The sequence below is a fragment of the Cordyceps militaris genome (assembly GCF_000225605.1).
Source record: "Cordyceps militaris CM01 unplaced genomic scaffold CCM_S00004, whole genome shotgun sequence".
Lineage (NCBI taxonomy): Eukaryota > Fungi > Ascomycota > Sordariomycetes > Hypocreales > Cordycipitaceae > Cordyceps > Cordyceps militaris.
Window position 1 is genome coordinate 386,375 of NW_006271972.1, and position 12,080 is coordinate 398,454.

Genomic DNA, 12,080 nt, shown 5'->3' on the forward strand with positions numbered 1-12,080 from the left:
AGGAGGGGAGATGGAGGGAGGAGGAAGGGGAGGATGGAGGCTGGATGGAGGCTAGATGGAGGCTGGATGATGGAGGGATGGATGGATGGATGGATGGATGGATGGATGACTGACTGGCTGGCGGGCTGGCTGGGCTGCAATACAATCTCATCGCCGCCACAGGTCAAGTGAGTGAGGAGTGAGTGTGCACAGCAACCTTGTGCGAGTTGACTGGATTTTACAGCCCAAGCTGACCAACCGCCGCAGAATTTTCTTTTCCAGCCAAAAAAATCAACACGTTACCTTTATTGAGCTCTTGCGTTGCGGCTTCATCCCAGTAACAGTTGCCGAGTTTTATGTGCGAATAGTATCTCTGAATCCCCTAGTGAACTAACGTTATGCTAATTATTAAGAATGGCGGTGGAAAAAGGCCAAATGAAACCAAAGGGCCCAACGTGGCCAGGACAGGCCTGTCAGTGACTTGCGCCTGAGTGGGGGGGCTGCCAGCAATGCAAAAAGGCCAACCAAGCCAAGTACAAATCATTGGTACTTGCGATACGAAACAAAAGACGGGCAACGGAAATTATTCAGACCGAGTTGCTTCCCCTGACGGCTGGCCGGCGGCAAGATTCGGTCAACTCTTCAGAGGGTCCCGACTATTGTCCCGCAAACGAGACCCCCCATCTTCCAGCTTGTGCGGTCCCTCGGGTGTTGTGAATAACATCAACTAATAAACTGAGTTGCGCAAGTAACTACATTCGTACAGATAAGTGAGGTAGTTGATTTTGTGGGTTCAACTCTCAAGGACCGACTTCTCCATACAGTACGTGCACAAAGTTGGAGGCCGACGGCGAGCAGTGATTGGCCGACGCTAATTCCTACAAAAACTTGGGACGGAACAATTCACGAAACAACAAGCGAGAGCCCGGCGGGAGGGAGGGCATGAATAACGGCCTAGAAGGAAGGGTATTACTAGTATTACTAGCATCGTCTTGCGGGGCCGGTTTCGTGCGTGGGGGACCACAAACTAATTCGTAATTATCAAAGAATAAAGAATGTGCGTACAAATCACCACTTACTCGGTATTTTTTTTATTACGACTCTGTTTCGTTAGTGCTGTCATCAACGTCTCAGAGTTGCCGTATACTGTCCCACATTCTATACACCGTAATTCGTACAGATTATTTATATCCGCACTAACTACCTAGGTAACTAACTATGTGCTTTCCCGTACGGGAGATGCGCCGCACTGCGCTACTCATCTCAATAGAGCCCTAGTTACATTTAAAATCAGAAACCTGATTGCCCTGCATAAAAACCACAGCTTACACCTTGGTGGTACCCAAGACGTGCAACACCGCCAAAACACACCCACCAGCAGCCACCCATTTCTCGCCCGCTAAAACGTAACCCATGACAAGGCAAAGACATTATACTCAACATCAACTGCTAAAAAAAAAAACACCCCCTGTCAGCCAAGACGGGTCGCCGCAAGTTGATTGGCCGGGGTTTCAATAAAATGCAATAGCAAGCCTCTCTCAGTAGTTAACGTAATGAGCACGGAATCCCGCCCCCAAAGTCAAGAGATAACATAGGTATGTACCAGTACCGAGTACTGATAGCACCGCTGTCTGTACGAGTTACGGTGACACCGGTTGCCAGGTTCCGTACAGTATTACTAACCATTCATATCCCGCAGCATCATGTCTTTCCCCTGGTAGACATGGGCGTCTCCCCCCCTCCCGCACGAGTTGGGGCAAAATGCACAATCACTACCCGCAGACGATCTGGCCGATGATCGGTCCACGCAGCCTAAGCCTGCTCTCTCCATTTACCTTTGAATAATGTGTACCCAAGCCATTTACCAGTTACTCCGAGCACTTAGACCATGCAATGTTAGCTGCCACCCCAAGTCAGTTTTCCCCCACGCTACACTCTATCTGGTTCAACTCCCCTCATGAGGAACCACCCGGCCTGCCTTGTTTCCATAACCCTACTTTAGTTGCCCATCCAAACTCGGTCATATCGCCGCTGCTCCTGTCACCGGATGCTTCCGCGACCCGTGGTTGCAACCCTGTCAAGGTTGTTGTTGTTGTAATTGGTCACGACGACGCAAACTACATTCTGGAAACCACTCGCATATCGAGAAAGTGGACGGTTTAAAAAAAGTCCCTCTTCAAAAATCGGAAACAGGCACCAAGCAACATCTGACCTATCGCAACGAAAGCCTCGTCAGCCATGCACTTGAACAGGTGGCGTCGTAGCTGGAGCTGAAGAGCAGACTGGGGGCCGCGCCGGCCTATTTGCTCCAAGACACCATCCGGCCTTTATTATTAGGACCAGCCTAGCAACTCACTTTGTTGTTCAACAGCTAGTAATCTTTTGTATCTCCTAGTGTCTCATTAGTTTATGAGCCAAACTGAACGTCTTCGTTTACCCAACTACTTGGAGAAAGAAGCCCATGTCTTTGTAACAGTTTACCCTCTCTGTATCAAGCATGCCAGCACAGTCTCACAGCCAGCCAGGACACGAAACTGTTCAGCGTCCTGCACGCGCCAGCTCCTCCCGTCCAAAGGTCCGCACCCTTGTTACCTGCCACGGGTCTGGCCAACACGGCTCACCCACCCGAAAGCTATGCAAGGTCGTTATCCACACCCACAGGCTATAGTTATGAGACACCATCTATTGCTTCGCTGCATCCATCGCCAATGCGACGGACAAAAATCATCGCTCCTCTTCTTTTTGATAGTTCCTTTTTTTTTTCTAGTCATGTATCCGGCATGAGTACCGATTTGCCACATCGAAAAGACAACCTCCGGGTACGCTGTTCTCTAGTTCAGCCCTGTCCAACTCCAACAGCTGCAGCCGTCTCCTCCAGCCAGCTGCAGATACATGCTACAAATCCAAGATAGGAACCAACTATTCCGTACACCCGTTGCATTGTCTCCCACGTACCTTTCACCGCTTGTGCCAATCTCTATCCCAATATACCATTGATTCACGTTGCCGCAGTAGCGTAACACGGAAGCAAGGGACACTATTAGCTGGGGGGCACTCTCAGCTGCAGAGTATCTCGCCAACAGGTCTCGGATCATCGCACACGGACAAGATCGGCCATTGTCCGCTTTTGTCCCGTGTGTGCGACAACGGGTTGCAGGTCTTGAACTCCTGACTTGGTGTGAGACCTCAGCCCTGGTCAGGAAGCTGTTTCTGCCGCCGTGGAAGCAACTGCATTTATCTATCCGTAGTTAGTTACCACCTGGAAAAAGAAATGAACAGAGTCAAAGCAGACAGCGAGTTTTTGACAAGGCTCCTTTCCGATATTCAGCCTCGGAACCGACAAGAGCCATTTCTGGGCAAGGCGAGGGCCAAATACTCAGAAACAGGCTGCGTCGAGAACCTGGGCCAGAAGCCGCCACAACTATACATGCTGAAAACAATACCAACTTCAAACTCGGGCGTTGCAAATTGCTGTACACGCACCTCCACTTTTGCACAGGTAGAGAATACACCCACCCTTTTTTTGTGCCGTTGCCCAGGACCCATGATGCGCTGAACAACCCGCTGTTGCCTGGTGAAGCGCACGCGTGGCGAATTGCATGTGTAACGCACAACCTTTATTTCACCCACGCGGCAGAGGACAAGATTACTCACCGCCCAGGAACTGACAAACAATTCCAAACTTGACTTGGAGGATGGATATTTCTCCACAAGGACGGACGATATTAATGAATGTCCTGGTGATGCGTAGTGATACGAGCAAGTGATTGACAAGCCGATACGAGCAAGTATCAACGGCACAACCCATTCAGCACGCGGCTGCTCGCCATTTACAACGGCAAGATAGAACTCGAAACAAATACATCTTTCCATGCAGACTGAAAAGAACAAAACGTCCTGCAGACTGAGGTGACACTGTCAAACACCCATGAATCAAGGCTGCATCGCGAGCCTCGCCTGTCCAACGTGGAGGCAGCCCACCAGGCTCCAGACAGGCCTTGTTCCTCCTACCGGAGATGTACAAATTAGTATGCTGCGCATTTTTTCCCCCGATGCTGCTCATTGACTGATGCGGCCCTCGCGTGGTCCACCCAGGCTGTCACTTGACTACCGGGCTGACGACTTGTGTTCCTTGCTGCAACGACTCGGCGTAAAAACATGTCTTCATAACAGCTCCCACAACTCCAGCTGTCCGGCACAGAATTAGATACTATTTGTCGGCGAGTCGGGGCGTAGAGCCCTCTTACGAGGCTAAACAGATTTCAAAAAGAGAGCTGGCCCGCGAAGCGCGGTGCTTGTGTACTTTGGCTTCAAGTCTATAGAATGCGAGAGAAATGCAATTACACAGCCAACCGTGTGGCCCATCCTGCACCTCCCCCCCAAAAAATACAAAAGTGATCCAGGGCATCCTCACCGTCCTCGTCCTCGACCGCGTCCCCTGCCACCACGTCCCCTCCCTCTCCCACCACCTCGTTTCCCGCCGCCGCTCGCGTCCCTCCGCACATCATGCCGCTCATACAGCCGCTCCTCGCCAAACGCGCCCTCGCCGAAGCGCATGTAGTTGACCAGTCCGCGGTCCACCACCGCGACCAGCACGTTGCGGTGCCCGTGCTTGAGCCGCTGGTACAGCCGGCCGGGGCCCTTCCACGCCGGGTTCGCCGTCAGCGGGTCGTCGAGCGGCGTCGACGCCAGCAGCGCCGCCGCCTGCTCCAGCGTCGGCACCCCGTGCAGGCCCGTGTCGGCCACGGCGATGCGGAACGTCGGCGGCGGCGGGTTGCGCTTGGCAAACGGCGCCGCGCCGCCGGCTTTCCAGACGTGGAAGAAGACCTTGTACGGGTCCTGCGCCGCCGCCGCCGCCGCCGCCGCCGCCTCATCATCCCGTGAGCTAGTCATGGTGGTGGACCGCTGTGGTACGTGGCGCGGGAGCAGACTCAGCTGCTCGTAGATGGGCTTGTACGCCCGGTAGAGGCCCGGCGAGACGAGCGGTCCAAAGGAGTGCAGCTTGGCCGGTGGTTGCGGCCGCGCCTCGCCGCCCCATCCCACCAGCGTGAGCAGCCAGTGCAGCAACGTTGTGCCCGGCGCGTGTGTCGTCGTCTGCTTCGTGTCTGGAGGGGCCTGCCGCTGCTCGTCCGGAGCGCGCAGCACGTGAAATCCTCCGCGTTTCAGGTGCGTAAAGACCTGGTACCGCGGCAGCGAGACCTTGCCGCGCTCGCCGTCGTCCTCGCCCAGTAGCAGCGAGTACGCGGCCTCGAGGCTGAGCGGCACGCCGACGTCGTAGTCGTCAGGGCCGGTGCCGGCCTGCAGGAGGACGCCGAGCTCCTTGTGCGGCCACCAGAGGTCCAGCGTGCCGCGCTCCACCATGTGCAGCGCCTCCTCGGGCAGCAGCCACAGGCGGCCGACGCCGGGCCGCTGCGCCTCGCTGCTGTTGATGCCCGCGGGCACGGACCGGCCAATGTCCTTCATCCAGCTGCCGCGCTCGTGCTCGACAACGACGACGCGCTCGCGCAGCATCAGGCGCCCGTCGTCGTGCCGCAGGTCCAGCACGCCGACCGCCGCGCCCTCCTCCCCCGACGCCCAAAAGTCGGGCACGTACCATCCGCGCACCCAGCCGTCGCCGCGGTGGATGCGCGTGTAGCTGAGGACCTCTTCGAGCGCGCGGCGGCTCGTCTCGAGCACCCCGTCCTGCGCGCGCGTCCCGTGTGATTCAAAGTCCTTTTCGCCCTTGCGGATCGTCTTGCTGGACACGCCCTTTTTGTCAAACATGCTCATGAAGAGCTTGTAGTCGGGCATCTCGTCCTCCATTGCTTCCTCCGCGGCCGCCGCGCCGTCCACGCCGCCGGCGCTGGGCGGTCCCGCAGCGACATTCGGGTTGTCGTCGTCGTCGAATGGCATTTCGCCGCGCCTGTTTTATTTTTGTGGATGTTGAGGGTTGTTGCTGTTCCCAGGCCACGTTCATATGACCGCGGGCTCCGGGATTCAACGTAAAAAGGGTTTGCGGCGGTGGGCCGCGCCCTGTCGCGCCGTAGATGAAAATTAAAACTGGGTTTGGGATAGAATTCAAAAAGCCTCTTATCCAACAGCTTGACTAGAAAAGGAGCAGTGAAGTTGTGTACAGATGATGATGGCACAGCATAAAAGTTCAGCAGTCACTCATCACTCATCAGGCAAACCTGAAAAGTGGACTCACCGGCACACCACCAAAACCTCGCCAGAAAACTGGCTAACCTGTATAGTACCAAATAAGGCCTATCCCCACCATATTGGCGAGTCTGGCCGAGTGGTTAAGGCGTTGTGTTTAGGACAGTCTGTTTCCCCTGTGGAGAGACGATAGAATATCCAAAACCGCAATGGGCATCGCCCGCGTAGGTTCGATCCCTACGGCTCGCACGAATTCTATTTTTGCCTGCTTTTGCCACTTCTAGGTATATTAAAGCGAATAATATATTTACTTTCCCTTTTTTATAAGTCGACAATCTTTATTCTGACTTTCTCTACTACATCACTTGTTGATTTGTCGACCACTTTGTCTGTTCTGGCGCCAATCCATTTGAGCCATGGTCCAACGACTGTCACAAATTGGATTTCCCTTATTCAATACTTGCTTCGCTTTGCTTCATTATTCTTGGCTTACCTCCGAGCGGGCAGTTATACATACGTTTGCATAAAACCTTCGCAAAGTCTCAGTGCATCATGTATTATAGATCACTACCCTAAACACGCGCGATGGGCTGCCACATTGACAACGAGCGAGATATTGGGGTTTTAATCTGCTGAATAGCCATAATGTTTTATCAGTGCACCTCCTTCGTGGTCGTGTCATATTGTGTCCGTTATTTTTCCGTCATCCTGCCTCATTTCGTTGGAATGACCATTCCATGCTGTTATGCGTCGCTCATCAACAACTACCAGTCGATCTGCAGATGGTGTCCTGAGCCAGCCATTGCCCATGGACTGGCGCAATTCTGCTCGACTGAGGGTTTGGTTCCTCTCGGTAATTGCAGCACCCAAATGCGACTGACTGTAGCCGTGTGTGGGGGGCTGCTTGCGCCTTTGAGAGCTTTGGTTTCTTCGCAGCGTTGCTCTTCTTCCGTGTCGTCCTAGAACCACTGGGGCCTTTGGTGTGATCTATGACATGTTCTGTACTATTTTTCTGCCGTCGATATGAGGATGTCGAACATGTTGGAATTGGTGGCCACGCTGCAGTGCCACCTTGACGCACCGAAATGGGTGTACGTAATGAGGTGGCTCGGGGAGGAAAGGGTGCCAAGGCCTTGGGGGGATTTGACTCAAGGAAGTGACTCAAAAAAACCCCCAGAATACAACACCCTCAAATTGTGAGCCTTGTTTTGCAGTTTGGGAATACAAACGTCACTTTGCAGGACATGAAATGTTCCTGGCAACAGGTATTCGCTTCACCACGTCCAGAGGAGTCGTTTCCTGATCCGCTGGCTCCTTTTTCAGATGCCAAGACTGACGAGAAGCGCCCATCAATACGGACTGGTGAAGAACCCGGTGCTAGTTGGGCAGGCAGGCCGAGCATGTCGAAGGGGCATCCAGAATCTCGCAGGAACCAGTTGTAGTTGCTTGCAATTGATTAAAGTGACATTATATACACAGTCGCAATCGCCTAGATAAAGCATACAACTCCTCGAGAGAAACAACATTTGCCGTAAACGCCGTGTCCCGATGCCCAATCCCAACGCTATTCGCCATGACCGTAAGATTTCCACAACGCCGCCAAATGTGTCTTGCTGTATATATACGAAGTACTCGCTTCAAGGAGACGGGACGCTGTCTGGACCACGAAAGACTCCAAAGACTAATGAGAACAAATGCGCCTGTGCGCACGGCCGGACTATTCGATAAACGGCTTCTTTTGTCCGCCAACGGTGCAGAGGCCAAGTGCACGGATCGAGTCGCGATCACTGGCCAGAATAATGGTGCGTGCTGGGAGCATAGGGTTGCTGGGGTCGACGTGGGAAGCGTCCTTGGCCGCCTGCTCAATCGCGTCCATTTCCTCTTTGCAACCTGACTGGTCCAAGGGGCAAATGACAATGGGCTGTCGAATGGCAATGTCGCGCGCACCGCTCAATTGAACCTGCATACATTGAGTCAGTTATCGGGTATTCGCCATTTTCCGGTGCTTGCGTACCTTGATATTGAGGAAAAATTCAATCTTATAGAGTGACGATTGTGTTGTAAAGGTGGAAAGCTCATATTGGGGAAAGGCCGGCTTTCCTCTCTTGATGATTCCGTCGGAGTCACGCAAGTCCTTGGACGGGAAACAGAGGCCGATATTTGTGGCATAGCCGGCCTCGGGCATCTTTGCCTTGACGACCTGAACCTGCTTATTAGGTAGCTTGTTGATCTTCTTGGTCGGCTCGTCTCCTTCTGGGTTGAAAGTGATTTCTTCTTCAACCACTAGCGTAATTTTGTCTATTGTGACTTTTTTCGCCTTGGCCCTCCAGTCTAGGTTGGGGGATACCTTGATATAAACGGTAATGGGGTCGCCTGGCCCGTAGCTCCATTTTGGTAGGCTGATGCCCAGGTGGACGAGGTTATCCGATGTGACGAGTTTCGATTCGGGCTTGTTGTACATGCCAAATGTCGAGAGTGTGTCGTAGCGTTGCAAGGGCATGGGGAATGCGTATTTGAACTGGTTGCTGTGGCCTTGTTGTACGGTGACGACGATTTCGTAGTAGGTCTCGGCTGTCCTGTTGGGGAGCTGCAGCGAGGCGGGCGGTATACGGCGATTTGTTTCCTCGCCGCCTCTGCCAAAGGGAATAAAGAGGACAAAAGGGAGATCCATGGCCACGACGTTTTCCGCCTCCTTGCCCGAAGAGCAGCGAAAGAGAAGCACCTCTTTGCCGACAACGTCGGTCGACTCCTTTCGAGCGGCGCCGAGATGGCGCTTGGCAAGGTTATCAGCATCGGGATGGATCGTTTCGCGGCGCTGCAATGATATTCGGACGAGAGAAACGGGAACTGGCATAGAGAAGCCCTGGCCAGGACGAATTTCGACCTTGCCTTCGACGCGGGGCTAGCACCGAGGTGGGATCCAGGTTAGCACTGTAAAGTAGAGTAGGGGACGAGCAAAGGGACGTGTGCGCATCGCTTGACTCACCAGCGTCGCAGAGATTCCGGGATAGCCCACGAGGAAGCCGCTATTGGGAGGCCCAGAAACCCTCACACTCGCCGGAGCGGTCGCCATGGTGTCATGCAGGCGTCCGCCACGACCGGAGCGCAGATGTGCGGTGTGCGGCGCGTATTGGAGAGCAGGAGCAGCGTTGCTGATAGGTCATGTATATTATGGCCGGCCGGTTATCAAGAGGGTGGGCTTTGGCCGGGGAGACTGCGAGCTTTGCGGAGGGCGTGACCGGAGTGGTGGGGGGTTGACCGGAAGCCAAGGAAGAGTGGTAGATCAGATGCAGGATGCCGCTAGAGAAAGCAGATTCGAGTGCGCTTGATCATGACCTGGCGGAAGGTCACGTCGGGAAGCGGAGGAAAGTGGTGAACGAGCGAAAGAGGGCCGAGTTTGTGATAGGGTGCGGAAAGGACAACGCAAGGCACGGCGTCGGAGAAGGAACAGTCAAGGCTGGTGGTGTTGCTGCTGCGAAGTTGTACCTTGTAGTTAGCGCCTGCGCTCTCTCTGTGATGGTGTTGGCTGGGTTTGGCCAGCCCGCCGGGTCTCCAGCACATCAACCAACCTGTCAAAAAAAGAAGGCCAGCGAAATAGCCGCTCTTCTTATGTTATTCGGTATATTTCAGCAAAACGCAGACGGCCAGGGTTTGTTTCGTCTCGAACGGCTAGCTAGGTAGGCCGCCCAGGCTGTCCAGGGCTTCCGGATCGGGCCTTGTAGCGCGTGTCCAGCTGGAGCTCAGGCTGACGCAGCGGACAGGGCTGCTGGCGGAGTCGCTGTGCGGCTCGTTTGCACCAAGAGATAGAACGAAGGAGGATGGGTCGGTGTGTGAAATCAGCGACTGGGCCGTGGTATGTATGTGCATGTGTGTATGGGAGAGTTGGCTCGGGGGAGATGATAAACAAGACGGCATAACTATATCTACCTAGGTAGGTACCTAGGCAGGACCTATGAAAACGCCGTGACGCTTGTTTGGCGGGGGGAACTTCTGCACACCAGGCACAGCCAGGGCACGACAACGACGATCGGTTGGCGGCGCCAGCAGACACCCGTCGCACGAAAACAGTCCCAGCAAACGTCCAACGCCTACACTGTTTTACGAGTGAGTTTTTGCTACCACAAAACAGACTCCTTCTTTACAGACGAATTTACGACTGCGTATTTCCAGACGACTATCAAAATTCTGGATCGCAAAAAAAGAACCCTGAGTCTTGCCGCCACCTCCCCGCCGGCTGTCTCACCCAAGGCAGCCTTGACAGCCACTGGGCTGACAACGAACTAGGGCACAAGAATCGAATTGGTACAGATGCATATATTTCAACAGTGTAAGGTCCGGACTTTTTTTTCTATATTGTAAAACCCGCACAATTTATTTGTGAGATTTTCATCTTGTCGCCGGTGCAGTCAACAAAGTAAACAAAAACAGCGTCACAGAGTAAGCTAATAGCCGCGTCTAGCAGGCCCAAGCACACGGCCTGGGTGGACATGCATTGACCGTTCGTCGAGCCAACGACAATGTAGCTATGCCGGAGATAACCTTTGTCATCGTATTGAATTTAACAATCTCGATCTGTCTCTGATTTTCCTATCTCGTCCGATTCTTTCTTTAGTATTTATTCAACGACCTAAGCACCTGCTTGTTGCAAGGAGAGTTCTGCGGAGTGGAGATGGGCCACCCAACAACCGCTAACTTGCACCACGCAAGCGCTGAACCTTGAAATCCATGACCTCAAGCTTCCATTGCCCCTCCAAAATTAATTCTGTCCCTGCTCGCAGGCTCCCGCCCAGAGGCCATCGCACCACCTCTCTGACACGCAATTGACCGGCGCCATGTCCGTCACGCTACACACATCCAAGGGCGACTTAAAAATCGAAGTCTTTTGCGAAAGCGTGCCCAAAACTGCAGAGGTCAGTCAGTCCCTACGCGCCGTCATCTCCCCATGGACCCATCGCTAACCGCCCGCTCCCGCCTCGCAGAACTTTCTCGCCCTCTGCGCCTCCGGCTACTACGACCAGTCGCCCTTCCACCGCCTCATCCCCGGCTTCATGGTGCAGACCGGCGCGCCCGCCGTTCCCGCGCCCCCCGACAACCCCAAGGGCGGCCGCTCCATCTGGGGCGGCGTCTTTGACGACGAGATCCGCCCGGCCCTGCGCCACGCCGACCGCGGCATCGTGTCCATGGCCAACAAGGGCGCCGGCACCAACGGCTCTCAGTTTTTCATTCTCTTGGACCGCGCGCCGCACCTCGACGGCCTCAACACCGTGTTTGGCAGGGTCATTGGGGACGACGGCCTCGCGACGCTGGCCAGGATGGAGACAGCCGAGGTTGACAAGAAGAACCGCCCGCGCGTGCCATTTGTTATTGAGCGCGTCACGATTCATGCAAACCCGCTAGCGGATTGAAGGCGCGCGCAGCAGAGGCTGAATGAGGCGACAAGCGCCGACATCATACAACACACAACGGCCGCGGGGGACAAGCGCCCGCGATGCTGCACACACACCTCGTGCAGATGTACAAATGGCCCATCACCTGGTATTGGCTACAATTCGCCGATCAAGCAGTTTTGTAGAGCCCTTGGAAGAGATACTACAGGCTACAAACACAAGTCGTGCGAGTTACGCATGCTACACCTACGACATGAAGCATTGACACTGGTGAGGATGCAATTCTTTCTATAAAATATGATCAGCAGCCACCTGGCTCGCTATGAAACGGTCCGCTTTTGTAACGAAATATCAAATGAATAACCCCATAATCCGGCCATGTTCCGCCAGTAGCTAACACCTCATGTAAACTCATCCACCCCAAAACAACAGCACTCTATAAACAAATGCCAAATGGGTATAACGTGATCCTGCCCAGCATCAGTTCGATGTACCACAAGCTAAATACAATATTAAAAGGGTAAAAGAAAGACGACGAAAGTTTGACCGCCGCCAGAAGAGGAAACGAGCATCTGA

At 54.1% G+C, this 12,080-nt stretch overlaps 2 protein-coding genes across 2 annotated transcripts; both read right to left on the reverse strand.

Moving 5' to 3' along the window:
• Positions 1-4,389: 4,389 nt before the first annotated feature.
• On the reverse strand, positions 4,390-6,238 carry CCM_05140 (uncharacterized protein; the record flags this gene model as incomplete). The annotated part of the gene is made up of 2 exons (XM_006670285.1): positions 4,390-5,881; positions 6,216-6,238. The coding sequence occupies 2 exons, from the start codon at positions 6,236-6,238 to the stop codon at positions 4,390-4,392; spliced, it is 1,515 nt and encodes a 504-aa protein (XP_006670348.1).
• Positions 6,239-7,834: 1,596 nt separating this feature from the next.
• On the reverse strand, positions 7,835-9,984 carry CCM_05141 (arrestin domain conatining protein; the record flags this gene model as incomplete). The annotated part of the gene is made up of 4 exons (XM_006670286.1): positions 7,835-8,077; positions 8,132-9,019; positions 9,104-9,269; positions 9,788-9,984. The coding sequence occupies 4 exons, from the start codon at positions 9,982-9,984 to the stop codon at positions 7,835-7,837; spliced, it is 1,494 nt and encodes a 497-aa protein (XP_006670349.1).
• Between the last annotated feature and the right edge of the window lie 2,096 nt (positions 9,985-12,080).